General features: G+C 44.1%; 2 protein-coding genes across 3 annotated transcripts in view; one reads left to right on the top strand and one right to left on the bottom strand.

The window, feature by feature from the left end:
- LOC114871757 (inactive tyrosine-protein kinase 7-like) overlaps positions 1 to 13,795 on the top strand; it is a 38,534-nt gene extending 24,739 nt beyond the window's left edge. Inside the window, exons 3-9 of the mRNA XM_029178072.2 lie at positions 6,814 to 6,937; positions 7,308 to 7,741; positions 7,823 to 8,119; positions 8,203 to 8,769; positions 9,054 to 9,329; positions 9,402 to 9,587; positions 9,678 to 13,795. Of these exons, the coding sequence (XP_029033905.2) occupies positions 6,814 to 6,937; positions 7,308 to 7,741; positions 7,823 to 8,119; positions 8,203 to 8,769; positions 9,054 to 9,329; positions 9,402 to 9,587; positions 9,678 to 10,735 (2,942 nt within the window). The 3' untranslated portion in view covers positions 10,736 to 13,795. The remainder of the gene's footprint in view (positions 1 to 6,813; positions 6,938 to 7,307; positions 7,742 to 7,822; positions 8,120 to 8,202; positions 8,770 to 9,053; positions 9,330 to 9,401; positions 9,588 to 9,677) is intronic.
- Positions 13,796 to 14,067: 272 nt separating this feature from the next.
- LOC114871758 (semaphorin-1A) overlaps positions 14,068 to 23,085 on the bottom strand; it is a 124,030-nt gene continuing 115,012 nt past the window's right edge. The window contains exon 9 of one of the 2 annotated variants that reach the window (XM_029178074.2): positions 14,068 to 22,465. In XM_029178074.2, coding sequence (XP_029033907.1) covers positions 22,195 to 22,465 — 271 coding nt within the window. In that variant the 3' untranslated portion in view covers positions 14,068 to 22,194. Of the gene's footprint in view, positions 22,469 to 23,085 lie in introns of both variants that reach the window. The other variant, XM_029178073.2, reaches the window with a different exon arrangement.

Here is a 23,085-nt window from a genome sequence, read left to right on the forward strand (position 1 = left end):
AGGAAGCACGGAATCGCTCCGGGAGAGACGCGTCACGCGAAAAACAGGACCCCGTCCTTTTTACCCTGATGTTGCTGCTTTCCTTCTCGCCGTTTCTCTCTTCACTGTCTGCTTCTATCCAACAGCTGCCGTCCGTCACCCCTTTGGCGGCATTCTTTCATGTGCTTTTCGGTTTACAATGTACGTAAACGATCTCCAAGGGGAGTGTGCTTTGTCTTTTTCGAGGGATATTAGATTTGAAACGGGACGCTTTTAGCTTCTCGGCCGATGCCCCTTTAGCGGGAATCGTTTCACAATTCGCTGAGGAAAATTATTCTTTCCGTTTTTATGTAACAACGTCGGCCTTTACAACGCGCACATTCAGTATAGAAGTACATATAGAAGGGTTTCGTTGTTCCCGTATAACCCTCGGGAGCTGCCTCGTTTACGCGCAGATCCGTGGAAAAATTTAATTCGAGTGGACCGTGATTTTGAAGGTCCCAGACAACCCCAGGTGAACTTAGGGGTGCTTGTCGAGAACACGGTCGGTATGACAGTCCTGCCTGCTTTACCAGTCCCAGTGACTACAGATGTAGAAGACTGGACATGCCTTTGTTTTCGTGGGGACATGATTTATGGGGTCCCAGACGCCCCCAGTCGGGATTAGATCTGCATGCAGAGAGCACAGCCAGTATGATAACTGGGGGAGGGTGGCGGGGGAGTGGCAGATTCCTAGCGACTAAAACCCCACGGCGACCGACACTGGCGCTAAAGGAGGGCTCTGGGGCCTTATGTATATTACTCCGGGGCCCTCCACGCCTGCCATATTGGTACCCATCTGGGTACCTAGCACGTGGCTGACACTGGGGGTCGCACCCTGTGCCGGCTTTTACTTGAGCCGCGTGCAAAGGCGTTTGGAGCCCCCACTCCCTCGCCGGGGGCCCTGTTGGCCCCACCAGGTTTGGTGGTGAAACTGTCATATCTAGTGTTAAGAGAAGGGCTGAATCAACCGCTCCTTGCTGCTCCACTTGTTGCTGTAATATGGAAAGGATGAGCTCGAGACATTTACTGACAATGAGTCATAGGGTATAGTTTTTGATATCGAAGCAATCTGGTATTACCAGTAAAATGCGTTAGACTGCTGTAGTGCGAAGTGTTTCACATTTTTATATTTTAAATTAAATAAGTCAGTTCCTTTTTTCAAAATGAGTATTTATCAATGCGTATAAAGTAAGTACAAGTTTATCAAACAATTATTTTAATAATTTTTCAGTCTTGTGCTAATTTTGAGAGATTTATACACCGAGAGGGAATTATATGAATAATTAAATTCTTCTTGGCTGGAATTGTGTAATTTACTCGTATTCTTAATCCTTTTGCTGTCGAAAGGATTAAACTCGGCTAAAATCGAGCCATTGCTGCGATCTTTTCACGCCCACCCACTAAGTACGCGGTTCAATATCGGTTCCAGATCGATCGCATTGCCATTTTTTTGTTCCTTTCCTCGCGGAAGAAAAGCCACTTCCGCCGTTTGTTTCCACAGCTGTTTTTCAGTCGCCCGAGGCTTTGCCATGGTAAAAACCCTCGAACTCGTAAACTATTGTTTCAGCCTCGATCCACGTTCGTTTTCTTTGGAAAAACCGTGTCTTTTGCGGGCTTCAGAACTTCTCTTTCACACAGCAAATTCTTTGATTGAAATTTTAACGCAAGTAGCGAGGGCCGTAGTGAGTTAACTTGGAGTTGGTCGAGAAGGCCTCTTCGAAAGCGATCACTTTTGCCGGTTGCTCTCCCGACTTTTCTCTTAACTTGACTGCTCCCTTTGACGCGTTCTCTCCTTTCGCGGCGGTTGGCTCGCGCTTTACAAGACGGAAATCGAGCGTGCAAACGGCTTCTCGTCCGATTTCCGTCGAACGCTCGATTAAGAATGGAACGAACGACGGCTTCTCCGTTCACAGGAAATCAAAATCAAAGCGCGAAAGTCGCCTAGGTGATCGGATCGTTAATCCAGCTCGTTGATCCGTGATGCGAACCGAGTCTCCGTTGGTTTACCACGATAAACACCGGTATAGAAGGTGCCGACGCTTTATTTTACTCTTCGAACAGACAAGTTCCTTTCAAATTTAATATTTCCAGATATTTTCGAGATACTTAAGATCGATGAGGATTCTCGTTGTGTATCGGGTTCCCCGATAATTAAGGGCTCGTCGTCTCAGAGTCACGCTCGAGTAATCCCGATGCGATTAATGTTTCCGGTACGAAGCCGGCACGAAGAAAAATTGTTCGATAATTATCGCGTAACGCGTCTCTACTAATTCGGTCGTGTCTGGCCACGGATCGACTTAAACCACTGTGCATCGTGTCTGGGTGGTCCGTGTGGTGGCGTACGAGACTCCCCCGGAAGATTACACGCATCTGTCGACGAGTTCTCGATCCGTTTCTGATCTCCCCCTCGGAAAAAGGAATATCGCGTTACATCCGACCAGGGCCAGACGGCTCGTTAGTACTCGACCAAGCTTTTTATTCCCCCGGGACAGAGCTCTTTTGATTTTCAACTATTTTCTCTCCTAAACGTTCTTGGAAATCGTTCAATGCGAATTTGGCCCCCTCCGGGATGCACGGATCGATAAGCAAAGAAGCTTAACCGTTGTTGAGCGCCATTGATTATCGCGTAACAATCAGGGACGTTACTCCGTAATACTTTTTTCATTTTCTTCCTCGTCTCGAATCTCGAACCGTAGAATCCACGAAAATTGTTTGGCGATCGTTCCGTCAAAGACGAGCCCGTGTTGCCGTTAGCGAAGGAAGTTCGGCGAGCCGGAAGAAGAAAGGGTCGAAGATTTCAGGGTCGAGCTTCGATCCAAGGTTGAGGCCTTCAGTGGGAGAGTTAGGTTGTTCTGGAGCTCGGCTCTGCTCGGCATGACACGGCACGCACGCGCTTTATTCTTCGCTGTTTACACGAAAGTTAATCTCGACTGGTTGGTTAGTGGATGCTGCAAGGAGCGAGAAGAAACGACGACGTTGGTGGGGATGCGGTTGGACGTTAGCTTCGTACACGATGATAATAATAAACGTTCCTCTCTCCCTCTCTGCTCCGGCAAGCTTCTCGCTCACGCCCTGTCGGCGGCGTCTTTGATCTTTCGCTTCGTTTGTGCATTTAAACACGGCTTTCCGAGTAGCGGAAAGAGAGGAACGGTGCTCGAAAAGGAGAGGGACAGGGAAAAGCCCGTAAAACGAGGAGAGAAAGAGGGAGAAAAAGCTAGTCGAGTGGTCGGGCAAAATCTCGTGGAGACCTCAGAGACGCAAAGTGAGTTTCGCGATTACAAACGAGCCCTTCTTGCGAACCTCGCCTCTTTTCGCCTCGCCTTCGTCGTCTTCATCTCTCTTACCATTATAACATCTTGTCCGACCGTTTGTCTCGTTTCTTCCTTGCCTCTTTCTCAAACCTTTATATCCATTCGCGATCTTTTACTTTTTTCTTCTTTTCCTTCCGAGCTTCCGAGCTTTGTCACTCTTTATTGTCGCATTGTACGCCGACAACGCGCGACAGCCCTCGAATATCTACCTTCTCGAGGATAACTCCTCGAGATTAATGCCCCTTAATGGACTCAATGCCGGAGAAGAGGGCGCGGACATTTTAACGCCGCCCTTTAATCCGCCCAGCCACAAGGCCCTGTTACTCCGCAAGTGGAAAGGGTAGAGGAAACAGAAAAGCGAAATCGTTGTATCGACAACGAAATGTGTTTTCGATACTCTTCTTCCTTGTTTGTCAGGGTTCTGTTCTTCTGTTTCTAAACATCCTTCTGGCGAGATTTCACTTTAACCCCCTCTCTTTTTTGTACCTATTATACGTCATTCTACTCAAGGGAAACGCTATTTGAATAACACCTTATTAGATCTTCAAATGGGTCTACATTTCGCTTTCTCAAAAAGTCGCGAAAGGAAAAGTGACAATGAAAGACATACTGAAAATAGTCAACTGGGCACTCGAAAGAAATTTATGTTGGGACCTCCAGCAACTTGTTTATTTGTAATAAAAGAGGCCAGTTATGCTTGTGACTGTGTCACAGATGCATACACTTGGATAAGATTTTATACATTAGTAAGAAAGTTTTTTGAGAATATCTCGGAAACTTGTAACTTACGCCAAAAACGACAATCATATATTCGTATTCAGCACATCAAAACGAGAAGAATGACGTATGACAAGTGCTAAAAGCTTCGGGGGTTAACGTAAAATTCAGCCATTCAGCATAGTGAATTATTAAAAATGATGGATTTTATTTTACGCAGAATCCGGCCTTAAAATGTTTCCAGCATATTATAAAATATACCCCGCACAATCTTCGTTGCTATCTAACGAAAAAGAAAGCGAGTGGATGGAACCACGTGCATTAACGGGGAAAGATTAATTCGCAAAGTAATCAGCTCGTAGTCACGGTGGTAGAAGGGATGGGTTGATCTCGAACGCGGATGGATCGTCGTCGCATTTCCCCGAGAAACTATAGAAAAGCTTAGCCTCTCGACGCGTCTCGTCTCGCCTCCGCTCGGCTCGAGTCGAGTTCGACGCGATAAAAAAAGCCGTCGACGGCAGAAGCGTCGTCGCGGGTAAAAGTAAAAGGATTGGACAGGCTGCGCGGGACCAGTCGGCTGTTAATAATGCCACCTCGGGGATGCGTTGCTCGAAGTAGTCGTCTCCATTTCACGGGTAACCAGGCATCCATGTAAAGTAAATTCCGTTCTCCCTCGTTTCTTCTTTTTTTTCCCTCATTTTTCTTTATTCGGTCATCGCGGTCTGCGTCCTTTTTCTCTGTGAATCCGTGCGTCGATCGGGGTGGTTCGAAAATCAAAGAAAAACCTATTGGAAATTAAAGAATCGAAACGATATACCCGCTAACGACGTGCAATCCTTTTCCTTTGTGAAGGCATTCGGCGTTTGATGAATAATTTTCATAACGCGAGATTCGTGTTTGATCGAAATACGATTGATTCGAAAGTCGAGACCTGTAATCGTGAAAGAGTGCTCCGTTTGGAAGATATCGGGGGAATCTATGGGAAACGGAAGGGAGAAATTACGTTTTCCGGCCCCGAGGAGGATGAACGATCGATGCAGTCGAAGGACTAAGGGTAACGAGTTAAATTAACGAAGGAAGCCTTATCGCGATCATGGTCTCCGGTAAACTGTCCGTAAGTTGCCCCCGATATCTGTCTCGAATTTCCTTACTCCCTGGGATCAATTCGTTATTGGCTCCTTCGTTGAAAGCTTACCCGTCTGCGGTTTCTGCCTTTGGAAATCTCAGCTCCTTCTGAATCTGCTGCTTGTCGAAGGTTACTTTCAAGTGGTTACCGCGATATGAAAAGGTACTCGTCCTATAAATTGTGCTTCGTCGAATAAGATCCTGGGCCAAGAATACGAAAGTAAGTCTGATCGATTTCTAGCAGGCTCATAGACTCGTCCGGAAGAAGCAGTTTAGGGAAGAAATTGAACGAATAAGAGTGAAACGAGTTGGTTAATTAGTTGTGAATCTTGCGATAGTTCTCAAACACCGAATTTCTTTTAACTCGACCACGCTCAAGAGTTATGTATATAAAGAAAAATCGATTTCCGAATTGGAATACAGGATTATATGTCCGATTGGGGGATTCCATCGTCGAGGAACGCAATGGAAAGCGCGATTACAGAGCGGAATTCCAAAACGGGGAAAGAGCATTCGTAGAACAATGGGAGGGAAAGCAATTGCCGACGAGCCGAAGACGAAGAAGGAGAAGAAGAACGAGGAGGACGAATCAGAGAGTGGAAGTTACTCGCCCTCTCTGAGAATGTCAAATCGATTCCATCCTCGTTCCTTTTTGTTCAAGAAGGATCGAGCGGCCTGGAAGAGAGCACGTAACGTAGCGAAGGAATCGGCCTTCCGAAACCCACGGATTTAATCGAATCGAATAAAACATCGTGGTCGATCTCGTCTGTCCTTCTCTTTTCTTCTTCTTCTTCTTCTCTTTCTTCTTCTTCTTCTTCTTCTGATCCTTTTCCTTTCCATTCTTTTTGCTCGTTTCTTGCGCGTTCGATTCGTCCTGCATCCACGACAGGACGACGTTCGATTCTCGAAGAAGAAGAAGGAGTAAAAAGGAAGGAGTACCCTCGGCGACGACTTTCGACGATGTCCTCCGGTTTGCGCGGAACAAACGCTCCGGGGCGTTCTTCTTCCTCCTTTTTTCTTAATTTACCCAGACTTTGTTGAAAGACGTCGGCAAATAACTTCGGCCGCGTTTTAAGGATTCATGAACCACCGGAGCCTTCTGCCTTTCTCGCAGCGACGTTTTTTTTTCGAGGAAAGGACGAACGTATATACTCACAGGATTCCCTTCGGCTCTCCTGGCTGTCGACTTTTTGTCCCTTCCGAACGACCTTGCTCTTAAAAATGATCCTTCTAGATCCAACCGCTGGATCCTGTTCTTACGGTCTGCTGTTATTTACTGGACAGCTTCTATGGTGCGGATCGCTGTTTTTTATTTGAGAGAAGGGTGTCTGCGAGACATCGTAAGGGTTTGGCAGAGTCGAATTAAAAAACTGAACACGTTACTAATTCCAAATGGAAATTGCAGATTTTGTAAAAAAGATACGGCAAATTAACGAGTTAGCGATGTCTCGCTACGTAGACGAGACGGGTAGTGGTCGAAATTCACCCTCTAAAAGTATTTACCAATATCGGATAAAATTTATACACATATCCGCGCGAGTGCAGAACGGCGCGGGGCGGCGCGGCGTGGCGGCGTCGGAGACCGTTAAATTATTCGCAAGACCGTAGCCTAATCGATCCGCGGGAATTTCTGTTTCAGGGATCAGCGAGGCGAGCGTGCAGTTGCAACAACCGAAGCTACCCTCGGCGGTCCGTGTCGGGGGCGAGGTTGAACTTCGATGTCACGTCGATGGATCTGGAGACATGAAATATGAGTGGTTCAAGTTAGTTACATAATTTGCTGCTATTTACCAGCGCGTTCTGAACTAACCCCGGGCCGACGATCGTTCGTGGAAAAGCCGCAGCTCGAAGGGGACGTTTCCAACCCCGAGCTTCGAACTAACTTTATCCTTCGCGTAACTGACACCCGTCGTTTACGTAACTACCCTTGAATTATCCAGCGACGTTTTCCTTTACCCCTCGTCGTCATGATTTTCACCTTTTGCCCCTGCCTCGCGTTCAACCCTCGTCGAGGGTGCGTCGAAAGTTACGCGAAATTCATTTCGCTTAGATTTAGATTTTGCCTATGAAAATAAAAAATCGCACACCTGTTCCACGCGATTCAGTATAGAAACGTTGAAACATTATTCGCAGAAACCTTGAGCCGGTAGTTAGAAGCGATCGAATCGAGATCAAGAAGAAGAAGCTACACGTGCACCGAGCCATTCCCGAAGACAGCGGAATGTACAGTTGCCTAGCGAAGAACGAGGCTGGATCTTCACCGAAAATGGAAAGCTACCCTCTTATCGTTTCTGGTAACGACACGGCAACGATAAAGGTCGTTCCTAGGAACCTGATCGCGAAACGAGGAGAACCGGCTGCGCTTCATTGCGTCTTCGAAGACGCGGATTCTGTTCAGTGGTACTTCAAGGACATCGGCCCGTTGGAAAGCGACGACGAGAGAACTGTCTTCGAGAATGGAACTCTGCTGATACACTCGGCCGAGCACAGGGACCAAGGTTTCTATTCCTGTCGAGGGGAAAGGGGAGACAGTAGCGTTGCTTACACAGTTGATCTTCAAATAGCTTGTAAGAGAATATCTCGAGTAATTTACATAAAGTAATTTCGTGGCAATAACAAAGCTGTCGAACAAAAATCGTTTATTACAGATTTAATGAACCTGTCCGCGGCTTCGTTCGAGCCCGTTCTACCGAACCAAGTGGCCGTGGTTGGAGAAGAACAGGAACTCCAAGTGAGCTGCTTAGAACCCTCCGGTCTTCCAGCCCCCAAGGTCTATTGGAGAGATCCCAAGGGACACATTATAAGCGATTCCGGGCCGGTGCGCGTTCAGGATAACACGCTTATCATCGCGAAAGCACGGATAGGCGAAGACGACGGGAACTATACCTGCGTTGCCGAGAATATGGCCGGGGAGACCGATATGGTTGCTCAAGTGCTCATCTCCAGTAAGCTTACTTCCTTAACTTTTATCCATTGTGTATACTATCCAACGATACGTTTACCTTCAACCGAACGCGCATATTTGCAGCACCACCGACTCTGATAAGTTCGCCGGAGAGTCTGAACGTGATGGAAGGTGATTCCGTGACGTTGACGTGTTCGTACTCGGGCATGGAACCGCCCGTGACCCACGTGCGCTGGCTGAAGGACGGGGAAGGTTTGAAAGAGAGCGGCGGACCGACGAGACACCGGGTGACCGACCAGTACGGCAACGTGACCCTGCATTTCAAGAGCGTCGAGCTGTCTGACAAAGGTAGCTACACGTGCGAGATATCGACGAAAGGTTTCCCTTCGATATACTCCGAGCGGGCTACACTGACGGTCGAAGAGAAGCTCAAGTTCTCGCCGCAACCGGTGGACAAGCGGCTGGAGCTTGGCTCGACGGCCAAAGTGCCTTGCAAGTCTCAGGGTGCCACTAATCCGACGGTGAAGTGGATCAAGGAAGGGACCGGTGAGGAATTCCCGAAGCACGTGCAAGATATCAATGGAACTCTCCACTTCAATGGCGTCCTCGAGGAGGACAAGGGTCGCTACACGTGTATAGCCAGCAACGCCCAGGGATCGATCAACCATACGATCAGCATCGACGTAGTCAGTAAGTGAAAACTCCTATCGCGTCTGATAACTGCCTCCTCGATTGCCATTTAAGAAAATAAAAAAAAAGGAATAGATTTGTGGGTATTTAGTTGAGGAGAAGAAAGGATTTCGTCTTTTCGGATGCCTTTAGTTCGAGCTGGGGACCGCTAGATGGCGGCGAGACATGATCGGTGACAGTGTTCTCGCAAGCGGTCGAAAGTGTCTGGGGCAGGAATCGTGTCTGACAGACGATCTCTCCCCTCTCCTACAGATTAATCATTTTGCAATCGTTTCTCCTTACAGTCGCACCGAAATTCACTATTCAGCCTCAGAACCCAACGGAAGCGATCGAGGGGTACCCAGTAATGTTGCACTGTGCCGCGGAGGGCGATCCTAAACCCACGATCCAATGGGACAGGGACTCTCGTATGAACAATTTGAATAACTCCCGCTTCGAGGTGCTAGGAAACGGAAGTCTGTACATCAAGGAAGTGTACCTGGGCGACGAGGGCAAGTACGGCTGCACAGCGGGCAACAGCGGCGGTCTGAAAAGGGAAGAGGTTCAATTGAACGTGAAAGGTGAGTACCTAGTTCCTGCGGTTTGTCTTCCGTTCCCGTAAAGGCAAATAGACAGGGAAATTCGATTTTCAGCCGGCGACACGTACAGATTCGACATGGATCCGGAAGTCGGGGACGACGGATCGATGATGACGAAGACGGTCACGATCACTCTGAGCGCAGCCGCAGCCTACATGGTCCTCGTGGTCGGTCTGATGCTGTACTGTCGTTACCGAAGACGTCGCAGGAAGCAGCAGTACCTCCAAGAGCAGGCTGAAGGTATCTATCCGCTTCGATCGCTCCACGAAAGCGTTTCAGACTACGATTCCGTTCTAACCGGCTCCAAATAACACGCTTACCATCGCGCAGAGAAACTCGAGAACGGGGAGGTGCAGGAGGAACAGACCGAGCTGAAAGAGACCGGCAACAGCAAGATGAACTCCAGCGCCGTGAAGAAAAAGGAGAACCGCGATTCCCATAACAAGAGCGACGGCGCGGACACCGCGCAAAGTCAGAGCAGCAATCAGTCGAAGAAGTCCAAGTCGAACTACGACAAGATCGCCGTGTCTCGGGGTAACTTGAAGGAATTGAAGCCTCTCGGTCGCGGTGAGTTCGGCGAGATTTACGCGACCAAGTACCAGGTGGACGGCGACAAGGAAAGCCTGGTGATGGTGAAGAGCTTGACCAATACCAAGGACGAGATGGCTCTGCAAGAATTTAAACGCCACCTGGATCTCCTGCACAAACTGAACCACGAGAACGTTGTGAAACTGATAGGTCTGTGTCGCGAAGAGGAACCCGATTACATGATCCTCGAATACACCGACTGGGGCGATCTGAAGCAATTCTTGATCGCTTCTCGCAAGGACAACAACTCGAGCCCGACCCAGGAAACGAAAGCTCCCCGTGCACCTCAATTGTCTGTCGCGCAGATCCTTTCTCTGTCGAACCAGGCGGCGAAAGGGTTGAAACACCTGGCGGACACTCGTTTGGTACACAAAGACATAGCCGCCCGAAACTGCCTGATCGCCAGTAACCTGACGATCAAGATCTCGTTGCCGTGCATGACCAAAGAGCCCTACCAACAGGAGTACACGAAACACCGGAACCAAGTGATCCCTCTTAGATGGCTGCCCTACGAGGCGGTCTACGAGGACGAGTACTCGACCAAGAGCGACGTCTACTCGTTCTCCTGTCTCGTATGGGAGATGTTCCATCAGGGCGAGTTACCGTTCAACAAGATGAACGACGAGTCCGTGTTGATCGCGTTGAAATCTCAGACACTCGCGTGGAAGCCTCACAAAGCTGCACCTCCTGCCTTGCAGGAGCTTCAGGTTCAGTGTTGGGCAAACGATCCACGAGACAGACCCACCTTCGACGAGGTCGTATTGAAAATAGGTGAAATCGTGGTCGACAGTTGCCTGTAGGTTGCTCGAACAACGCCAACGAGGCTCTAAAATCCGGATACACTGAGACAGGAGTAATTATTCGTTTGCGTAATGACGTTTAACAACGATAAACGGTTGGATAAATGTCATGGTTCGATCTCGCAACGATTACTAGTGTTACAGTAATTCGGTCGCGTCCATTAGGTCGGTAAGGATTATAATTTATTTCTAACTGAAGAAACATCCGCTCCAACGACTATGAACGTCGGATTAACGTAAGGATACACGGTACGGATCCAGTACACGCTACAATATTATACGACTAACGCAATATTATAGTCTATCTATTATCAGTGTAACGATATATATTAGGAATATGCAAAAGTTTTAGTCGTTTATTTTCGTCCGTTCTTATTCTCGATTTCTTTTCTATGAAACCAAATTTTCAATGTTCTTCGATGGATCTTTATTCAAATTTGAAAAGACTAAAACTTTTGCATACGCTTAATTATATTGGGTATATATCGATCACCGCACATCGAATACTCGTTAAGAACACCGCTACATAAATATATATTGTCGTCACGGCAAGAGATCGCAAGCTACGAAAGTATCAAGACCATATCAACGTTGAACGAACGACAAGTTTTTATAACCGCCTAATTCACGTCTGCCCTCGTTGTATTCCGTTAAGGTCTAAGGCTTAAGAATTATTTATATAGCGTACACGTTTGCGTCTGACACGTAACACATATAAATATATAAATATATATATATGTATAATATACAGGGTGTCCGATAGATTTCTTAACCACTTTACTAGTAACTGTCTGTGATTAGACGCTTCGACAAAGTTTCTAAGGAAAGTTGTTGGACACCCTGTAGATAGACGTGTGGGTGTACAGGGTGAATCGTGTAGTCGAAACGACGAGAATTTTTAACCCTTCGAGGACAGTGCAAGCACCTTGGACGTGTCGATACAATTACTATGTCTGTGATTTAATTTGATTATTGGATGGAAATTGAGAAAGAATTGAATGCTGAAAGGGTTACGAGCTCGGAAATCGTTTCGCACCGCTTGGCTCACCTTGTCCACGTACAAGAAATTAAAAGAAGAAGAGGAGGAATGAACGAAAGAACGAAGGAAATAAAGGCAGGAGCGATTGCTCGAAGAGGAGAAATAAAACGGTCTTGTATATACCGTGGGTATTCGTTATAAGTACAATCGCGAGATTCAAGTTTAATTATCCCGATGGATCGGTATGCTATTCTTCTGATTATCTTTGCTACACGAACAAGGCTGAAAGAAGATCGAAATTCTATATCGAGCACTACCTTAGAGCCTATTTTTGCATTCGGGGATGAATAGATTAAGAATCAGTCGTGTCGAACGTCCTCGAAACTGGACGATTCGACAGTCCATATCACGAAATTCGTACAACGAAGCCAATTTTGTTTCGTTTATTTTCATTTCGTACGATTTTTGTTTTCTTCATTGGACTTTCCATTTCGAGTTAGACAAGAGCTCGAAGGTTACAAAAGAACCCATTACAGAATCATAGAGAGATTATAGATCACGGTTAATCAAGAGCATTAAATATGCTGATACGATGACTATCATAGCTCACGCGAGGAAATACGTACACGTACAGAGCTGTCAACGTCGAAACGCAGGAGCAATTACTCCCAGAATTGGAAAAAGGAAAATGTTTAACACTCTGATTGCCACGTTAACGCGTTGGAAATTAATTTTATTCACAAATTACCTCCAGAGAGCAATTACTCTAAACTTCTTAAAAGTCTCATCAAATGGTAATTTTGTTTTTGATAAAATTAATTTGTTTTCGATGGTGTTTTGATAGAAATTCATCTGTCTGTGAAATGTGTAATGTGGCAGTCAGTGTTAATTGCAGTACCAAGTATCAGGATGTTGAAAAATGTGAAAGAAGATCGATCAGTATTCAAAGTATTCCTCAGCTCTGCACACGTATACGCATATAAAATATATAATGTATCATATACGCATCTAGATGTACGAGACGCTAAGGTAAACACTGCCAACGAGTAATCTCTGTAACGTTAAAGGTTCTCATAATCATAGCAAATATGACCATTCCCTAATTTAATGTACACCCCCTCCTTCGTCGTATCGAAGGCACCGTGAGAAGAGATCGAAGCTTTTGGCTATCGATTTCTTTTCCACTACGAGCCTACACATTTTGCAAGAATCCCGAACGTTGTCGTCGATTTTTCGAAATTATTTCTTTCTTTTCTAACTTTTCTCTGGAAAGGATGATCCAACGATCAAAAAGGGGTTAACACGAACTTGAAACACGAGAGAATAATTGATAGGGGGGATCGATCGACGAGCAACGTTCGCTTGCAAACGTCCTGAATGTTCAGATGCTTCCTAAATGTTCGCAGTAATAGGCCAAGGAATATTCTTGTAATATAAAGTACGTTAGGAACATACCTTGCAGCCACTTCGCTGACATTTCGTAAATCATTATTCAATTCTGACGAGTTCTGACTGTGTGCTCTCATATCATTCGCCGATCGAATCTATCCGGTGTTGCGATTGTCAACCCTTAAGTAATTATTAAACTCTTCCCTCGTGAATTATTTTCCTCCAGTGATTCAGTATTTTATATTTAGTTATCGATCACTCGAACGACAGGAGTATAAAACTTTAGTCTTATAAAGTCTTGAATTTTGTAATTTATGTCTGATATATTAATGAAAATTTCATTATTCTATGGATTGGATTTATTTCACGGTGTTTACGAGGCAAGGGGTTTAAAGAGGAGAACAAAGGGTTGGCAGAACACCCAGACTGAAAAAAAAGAAAAGAAAAGAAAAGGTGTTTTTTAACAAAGCGACCTATTATATACGTCTGATGTCTAGTCATACACGGTGGGAACGATATAAGCGAGCAGCGAACGCAAGATCCATTTTTAAAACGAAAAGAAAACGACCTCTCACATCCCTACGCGTTTTTGTAATCGATTTCTTTTTTACAGTATTTTGTAAATATTTGTACTTTTTTATCTACATCGTACTTACGAATCTTTGAAATAGTATGTGCTACGATTAAATAAAGGTGGACAAAAATGAAGATGTTTGTAATACTTACCCTCTAACGCGTACATTCCTGTTTCCTGTTGCGTCGTATCACATTTAATCTAATTATAATAATTAGATAATTAGGTTCGCCTGAGCCCGTAATATCGGGTTCTCGCACATCCCTATAATTATATTTTATTTCACATCGCATAATCTGCACCAAAGAAGGAGAAGAAGCACTGGAAAAGGACTGCAAAGGTTGAATAATGGCAACTGGAACAATAGCAGTCTGAAATGATGAAACATCGTCGTATTACCTAATCAAATTTATTTTTACTTAATATTTCGTGGTACAGTCTATGTCTATTACGATATATAAAATAACGTAGTCGTCGAATGTAAATAGGTAAAACGAAAGAACCGTTCTCGTAAACGCCGACTGAACAAGCGCGGCCGGAAAAGAAAATAAGTCGAGTCAGAGGCAGTCGTACTGTGATTATTAAATACTTTATGTATATTTATATTTATATATATATTTATATATATATTTCCGTATATGTATAGGAAATCAACGTGTATACGAAGAGAAAAACCGATAAACGCAGTTCGACGCGAAGAGTATGTTTTTTAGTAATATTTATATATTTATATATAAAGTCTAATGAATTACTTAATCCGTTACTTAGTACTTAATTCATTAATATAGTAGCAGCCTCACTCTCTAAATAGTACTAAATATAATAATGGTATTAATGCGGTAATTATCGTTAATATAGATTATTAACATTACAAATAATCATCGTCAGAATCGTATAATAAACAATAGTACAAGGTGTTTTTTCTGCTTTTAGTGGTTTCTTCTTTTTTCTTTTTTTGTTATTTTCTTTAAATGTTATCATATAAGTAATAATCACAATAGCGTATTCTGAAAAATAGATCAGGGTCCCGTGGGCAGAGAGCGGAGCACTTTGTCATTCCTCAAATCCATTCCCTTCAAAATATTCTCAACATTGAGACATCTTTTTTCAAATAAATCATATTCACGAGCGATCGTACCTTTTCCAATTTACCGATACATAAAAAGAATTTTCTGGTATCATTGAGAACCTTTTTAAAATCTATCGAAGAGAGAAAAACAAATCTCAAATCGAAGTTTTTGTTCCAGAAAAAAAAGAAAAGACTTTGAAATTCATCCTCGTATTTTCTCCCCTCACCGTGTGTACTTTTCCCTTCGACAAGCTCGGTTTTCCTCTTTTCAAACCTTTCGTTTTTCACTTTTCGATCATGTCTCTGCCGCTCTGCCTAGGGAACCCACTATAACAGGGCACTATGAACAGCAGTCTGCTGGCTAAGTGACTTTCCGAATCTACAATCGCTCCTCTTCATTCTCTCACCCTCGCTCGCCACCCTCTCATTCTATCTCACACTCTCCCTTTCTCTCTATCTTCCTCGATTAATCCTTATTCTCCATCTTTCGTATCCATTCTCCACGAGCTTTCTCTCCGGCTCGCTCTCCCTTCCTCGTCATACCCCGCATCCGGTTCTTCGCTAAGTTTTCACCGAGCTTTACTTCCCTCGCGAGAATCCTGTTCTTCCCTTTTCTTTTTTCTTTAATAGCGAACTATGTCAGGCATAACAGACGCAATACGGTAATGGAAAGGAGTCTTTTTTTCTCTCTGGCTTTCTCTTAGCTCTTTCTTTATGGCAAAGCAAGTGTCGCGAGACGAAAATGTCTTTGTCGTTATCGATCACGACACCGTCGCTACAGATTTCTTTCTTCTACCCTCTGGACCATCGTTTTCTTGCCGCGTAAATTTCAAGGTTTACAAGTTTGTAAGTACATAGGAGCAAAAATCGTATTTTCGAAGGTAAGACAAGGAAGCGGGAAAGCGAGCCATTCATCTCGGAATTGCACAAAAGCACTCGCCGCCAGCATGCTTCTCCTATGTCAGCATTCACACTACGTGTCAGCCGATAGTAAATCACTACAGTACCTTTTTTTCGCGTTATGATATTTTTTTTTTTTTTACTTTACTTTTTTAATTATCATTATCATTATTATTATTTTTTTTTTAAATTTGTTCGTTAATATTAGACGTGCCGTGTCTCTACCGTCAGCCTACTGCGAAAAAAACACTACTTATCTCTCGTTCTTTCATCATTTTCCATTCCTTTCTCTCTTTCGTTCTTTCGTTCTTTCATTCGTTCATCGATCACTCTCCTCTGCGTTTATAAAGAGTATTATTATAATATAATTATCGGCAATAATATACCGTCGGTATTAATGCAGTTATTATTAGTATTATTAATATTATCATTAATTATTATTCATCCTCCCGGTTACTATATATTCTTTTTTTAAAAATCGATTACGACCCCTCTTGCGGCGAACCTCGTGCCGAGAAGCGCCTTGAACAAATGGAATTTCTCGCGGCATTGGAACGTCGCGTGAAAAAATTTCTCTTTCTCATTTCTCCCATACATTCTGATTCGCATTCTCTCTTCGTCTCGAATCGCGCAAGAGCGAAAGGCCCTTTTCGTTCCCTTTCCTCCTCGAATCGTGACTCCGTTCGTTCCATCGAGAAGAAGAAAATCAGATATTTCTGTCCCTTTGCGTCGCGGCCGTTTTAGGTAGCCCGTTTTTTTTTTTTTTTTTTCGCCGTACTAAAGAACCGGGAAGAAAAAGTTTACAAGACAGGGGAGAGTTTGCAAGAATTACGCGACTGAACGACTAAAAATTACGCCGCTTAGTTCCTTGTATAATTGACAGTGGATGTGCTCGGCCGAGCAAAGGGACAGAAATGTCAGCGCGGATAAAAAAGGGAGGCGAATTAGTCGAGATTGAACGGAGAGCAAGTTCGGCTGTTTCGTGACGGACGAGGACGTAAATTCTACGATATTTCACGAGTTACGCGAACACGCTCCAAAAAGGAACCGCAGTGTCGTTAACAAAGCGCTACGAGTATCGACTAATCGGCCTCGATTTTTCTTCATTCTTTTTTACAGGTTGATCAAACGGGCCAGAGTCGCATATTTCGAAGGATTTTTCCACAAAGCTCTTGCTCTTTCGTACTTTGTTACTTTCATTCGCATACTCTCTTTCTCTCACGCACACACATACACGTACGCACACACAGTTTCGCGGTTTATTTTGTTGAAAGGGTGGCGACACGTTCACCCCCTCTTGGTATGCCGCGCGCACACCCCTTGGCCGAATTTCTTCTTTTGTTTCTCTATCAGTTACAGTAAAAAATAGCGTAAACGGCACTGTATTAGGAAGAAGCAAAATACGTGTTACGTTCTCGTTACTTTGTCGTTGATAATAAATACCTATATAGTGTCCTTCGTTTTCTTTCTTTTTTTTTTCCCTTTCTTTCTTTCATCCTTTTTAAAAATCACCATCCGGCATTATCGCGATCTTTTATTACTTCCCTTTCATTTTTTTTTTTTCTTTAGTTAACAGTATGATTATTACTTGGTAGTTATCGGTAATTATTAATTAGCGTTAGATGCGGTAATCAGCGCAACGAACGAGAACCCGACAGTCGTAGTGAAACATATTTCATTCTTTTTACGGGGGTGGATTTCGTGCGTAGAAGAACCTAGGGCTCTCGTTCTTTTACTTAAATCCCGTTTCTTTCTCTTTTTCATTCACACTCTATCTTCTTCTCTGGCAAAACCAAGAGGAAACAAGAAGAAGAGAAAAGAAACGAATGTTCCGCGTACAATGTCAGACTATTTTATACGTGTATACGCATTCTCTCTCGCTCTCTCATTCCTCTCATCTAAATCGCTAACTTTTCTCGCTCGTGTTCTGTTTCTTTTTGTTTCTCACTTAATTACAAAGCGCGAAAAAGAGCGGTTCCGATCGTTCCGCGATCCTATCGATCGGTTTACCTCGCACTCTTAACAATTTCCCCGAACGATGTCACTCGTCCAAGGATTTACACGAAATATTGATCGACGGATCGCGAAACGATCGACACCGGAACCCTTTTTCAGCGATGGCTCAACGCTAGTAGTTAAATTTTTCATAACTTTAGGTACTAATGTGTTTCATCTTTATCATTCTTCCCCCCTTCGCTTACAATTTCGTACAACGTTTGCCTATCATGTAAAACTATGACGTCTAAAATGTGTTCGAATTAACGCTAGATCCTCGATATTAATAATCAAGATCGGATAAATTAATAGTCGTTAATAACCGTGTATGTATCCAACTAGGCTAGACTTCGACGGAAAAATATATTTATAAAAAGTTATAATATTAATATACGTTTCAAGCGTTCTATATATATATATTTTTTATTTATATTTATATTTATTTATATATTTATATATTTATATATATACCGTTTGCTAATCCTCTACTTATGTCTAAGCTTTCATCGTCAAATCTCTTCTCCCATACATGCTTGCGTTCTCTAATCGGAGACGTTCCCTATCAAAACGTGGACGCTCCGAGTTTCTACCTAATTTTTTTTTTTTTATCAATTTATAATCGTAATAATAACTGGCTAAACTTTTCCACGCTCAAGCACACGCGCATTCTCTCTCGTTTCCACCTTCTATATTTTCTTCCTTCTTCGCTTCATCTCGTGCTCTACCTTTAGAAATGTACAGACCCCAAAAAGGAAAATCAAAAAAAAAGAAGATTTCGGGCTCTTCTAAGCGATTGAAATGAAATAATGCATGAAAATCATCGCGTCCCGCTTCTCGCGACGCATCGACAACGGAAACTTTTTTTTGGGAAAGGTTTCTCCCTCGAATTCATTCAATCAACCATCATTGGAAGAAAAAAAGAAACAAAAATTCGCTCACGCAATAAACGACTCTGCGAATCAATCTTCTTTTTTCTTTGTTTTTTTTTTTTTTTGTATTTTGGATGGAATCCGTTCCTTATTGGCTTTTTCTTAAACAACACGAACGCGCGAGAGCTTCTTTGAACACGTTTAACATCGTCGAATTCTCCCTCCCCCGTTTTGTCCCTTTTTAACTTTTATTACAAGTATTATCAACGTTCGTTTTAATAATATTAAGATTATAGAATTCTGACCTCTTTACCACAATTTTCCCACCCTTATTTCCATTAACTTTGTCCCATGTTTTTATTGTTCCAAGCTGCTATCGTTTCGAAAAATATCTCTCGCAGCCTTTCATGCATTACTTGATTCCAACGTTCTCCGTTTCCCTCGATTTTTCGTTCGATCGTTTGAAATCGATCTGACCCCTTCGTTTACACCCCCGTTTCTTGCGGTTAAAAGTACGAAAAATAGCAAGTTTAATCTCGCAATGAACACATAAAATGGAGGTAAGTATTATTAGCCCCTTGCCTATAACGTTGAGCGGCATTCGCGTTTTATATTATACTCTAAAATAAATGCTATTCGTGGCGTAATTAAATTTTTAATTAAAATTCCAAATGCTGTTAGCGACGCCGACGGTTTCCAAAGAAAAATTATGTACAGTATTTCAGATATTCCCGTCGGCTCTCGCGTTTAAGCAACGAATTAGGACTGGGTTAGGTTTGTCCCGTTGCTATTAATAATAATTCTAGCGCGCTCAAGTGGAATAAAAATCGCCAGGCCAAGGGGTTAATTGTACAAAGGGGGCAGTAAACGTGTAAAGGATAAAAATTCGAAAAGGGGGCGTGAACGAAGGGTAAAAGAACTGCTGTGTTCGTTCTGAGGCCGTTTCATTGCCTTCGAACCTTTTCATGCGGTTCGATTTTGTGCGAGGGGCCCTTCAACCATCCCTAAACGTATTGTGCGCCTCTTCAATTATCATCATCATCATCATCATCATCATCACAATGACCAACGGGTGTGTCTAGTTTACGAGTAATATCTTTGGTATCGTGCCTGAGTCTTCCATTCGCGAAAAAGATCACGTAACAGGGATGTTTCAGTTGAACCTTAACCGGAATAAAACGCGAATCTCGTTTTCGTCGTATCAAACTTAGAAAAACGTTCGTACCTCGTCGAACGACGCGAGAAAGCAAGCCGTTAAAAATACGCTACCTACACCGGAGGTACATACAATCGGATATTTTTCTTTTCATTTTTTCTTTTTTTTTTTTGCAAACGACCAGAACAATGTCGGCTCGATTATACATGGCAGCTTTGAAACGTGTGAAATTTCCACGCCTTCAGTCTATACGCGTGTTCTATGTGTGTGGGTTCAATGTCTCTGTGTGTGTGCGTGTACGTGTAAATCGAGTTCCCTTCTATCGTCAAACTGTCGCTTCGCAAGTTGAATGCCAGATTTCTTCTACCCTCTTTTATTCAAATTTTAATGACACTTTTTCTTTCTCCTAAACCTTCCTGACAATTTTCAAACTCGCAGGAGCCCTTCATGGCGATTTTTTCGAAACCTGCATTCGTGGCTCGCGAAACCGGAGATAATTCTGTTCGAAGGAACGCGACGAATATTTGTACTGTGTCGACAAAGGAAACCACGTTCGATGCCGATCTAATTGTTACTCTAAGAACGGATAGAGGGACCCGCCCCTTTCGGGGAATCTTTTCAGTCTTACCGTTTCAAGGGGATCAGTGTGATAAGGGCGGGCCTTCGTTTTTCGATTCAGAACATCGATCTATCGATCGAGTAACCGATGAAATCGGTAACAACACTCTGCCAACCGATGGGTTAACGATAAATTTGAAATGAACGTTTCTTGTTATTCAGCTTTTAAGTACCCGGATACGGTTGGCAAAGTGATCAGGAAAAATCTAGCGACAAGCGTACCTGTCCGTTTGTTGTGTATACTCGGTGTATCGTGTGCGTGTCGAACAGGAAAAATAAAAAGAAAAAAAAAATAGAGTCATTCAGGTGTGCATCCCTCTTGCTGTGCACCGTCTCTTCATCTCGCTTTCTCAACCCTCTTTCTCTGAACGCCTAGAAAAACACCTCGTGTCATATAGTATATATCACATACGCGTTACTTCTAAACACACTGAAATAAGAAGCACTTTAAGATAGATGTCTACGTGTACCATCGGGCCCAAGATCTCTTAGATGGACTGATTTTTCTTTCCATTATCTCCCATCTGCCGCTCATATAACTTTTAAACCGTTGTATATGTTATTTTATCTTTTTTTTTTCTTTGTATATACGTATTATTTACATACAAGCCTCGTGTGCTTTCGCTCCTCTCTTTCTTCTTTCCTTCTCTTTCTCTCCTCTCTCTTCATGTTCCTTCGTCGAAGGAAGTCTCTCTCCTTGCTCTCCTCTCGTATATGTGCAGCCGATGAAATGCGCGTTTCCGAAAGGTACGACAAAAACTTAGGAATACTCTCGACGGTATCTGAACTGTTTCTCTCGGACCGCGGGTAAGAGAGTCTTGTTTTTCGATCAACCGAGCCATCCCCAAAAGGCAACGTGGCGATCTCCGCGATCGGTACAGGGTGCAACGATCGTGTCCCTACGGTCACGGTGTCTAGTCCGATAATAAATACACACGCATACACAAGTTTTCACCTTCCTCTATTTATCCGTTTCCTCGTCGACGAGCGAAATTTCCTCGTTACCTCGATCGAGCAAGACACCCAGATTCATCCGTTAACGCAAATTTCAAGAGGCACGCGATAGTATTACGCGAACAATAATGGCACTGTCGATCACTCGCGTTAAATATTACAACATTAGAAAAATCGCAAGTCGAGTCCGACGATAGTCTCTTTTAATTGACTTCACGAGAAGAAACCTTGCCGTAATACTATAGACGCGCTTTATTTTTCGGGAGGGAACGATCGATTTAAAAAATCGACGGAGATCGCGACGTCGCTGGTTATCCTGGCGAATTCTCTGATCGTAGAAACGCGGGAGAATTCTTCCATGTTATCCTCCCGTCGGTCGGGACTCTCGTCGCGCCGTAGACGACACCTGACCGTGTGAAATGCAACGAAAACGAGGACTGTAAGCGAACGTAACGCAAGGAACTGGCAACGAAACGGAAAAATTCGGGAACGTGTTAGAACGTGCCGCGCGCGTCTCGGGATATCGAATCGCGCGCGTTTAATTACAAAGGATCGCAACGAGCAGTAGGACCGTAGAACGGTGTCCCGGCTGCTGGCGTCGCGTAACAAGAAGCAGAGTACGACGGCGGCGGTGAGGAGGCCGACACCGACGACGACGACGACTATGACCGATAAATGAAACTGCAGGGCGGTGTTGGCGGCGGCGGTGAACCACCGCTCATGGCGATCGGTACGAGGGTGGGCGAAGGTGACGAGGAGGGAGGTGACGGAGAACTGGACGAAACGCTTGAGGGCGGCGTAGGTGATTCTAGCGCCCTCGGGCCCGCGAGCTCGCGATTCGACTGTCCTCCGGACGTCACAGCGCGACTACTCCTTCCCGCTGTCGTCGCGTTGTGCCGATTGCGTGCTGGCCGTCCTAAGCTCCGGTGACGGCCACCTCCCTCCTCGCTCGTTTCTCAGAGATAAACCTTCTTCACGCTACGGGTGGTCGCGAACCCGTCGTTGCGCCGATACGCGTCGCCCTGGTGGGACCGTAAGGTACCGAAATTATCCCTCGGACCACGGAACCCGTAACCGTCTGGAAATTGGAACAGCGTTTCCGTCGGTGTTGGTGGTGGTTTCCGCATCGTGCCCTTCGGGGAGTGTGACTTTGGAGGCTGGGGAACCAACACCGGCTCCGCGTACGTCACTTCCTCCTGAGGCAACAATTTTGGCTCTGGCGCTAACCTGCTGTAACGTAGAACCAGGGGTTGGTAAAAGTTACGACATTTATACACTTTCTACGATACTATGTCTTTTAAGCTAATCAAAAATTTAATGTTATCGTCGTATCGATTCCTTGCACGTTGCATAAGGTTACAGGATGGATTTTCTACTTTCATCCGTTAGAAATTCATGAATATTCGTAATCTAGTTACAAGTGACAGACATTTTAATCTATATCGGTTTCGATTACGGTTTCTATATTGGTTCTAGAATCAAGATTCGTATCAATTTTATAACGACTGAAATCATTACATATTACAGATGGGAATTATTACTATTTCAGGTTCCATGTATCTGTTCCATATACAGGGTGTTAAAAAATACCTTGAAGATCTGTATACCGCTGCATAGATCACGAAAAATCGAAGCGAAAAGTTCTGCAGCATTTTTCGATGGGATCACTAGTTTAGCCACATTTCGTTGTTGAAAATTGACCAATCAGCGCGCAGCTTGAGTGGTAAGACCCGCGGAGTAGGGGACGCTTACGCATGCGCTGAGAGTCTTGCCACTCAAGCTGCGCGCTGATTGGTCAATTTTCAACATCGAAATGTGGCTAAACTACTGATCCCATCGAAAAATGC

This window comes from Osmia bicornis, chromosome 13 (genome assembly GCF_907164935.1).
Source record: "Osmia bicornis bicornis chromosome 13, iOsmBic2.1, whole genome shotgun sequence".
NCBI classification, from domain to species: Eukaryota; Metazoa; Arthropoda; class Insecta; order Hymenoptera; family Megachilidae; genus Osmia; species Osmia bicornis.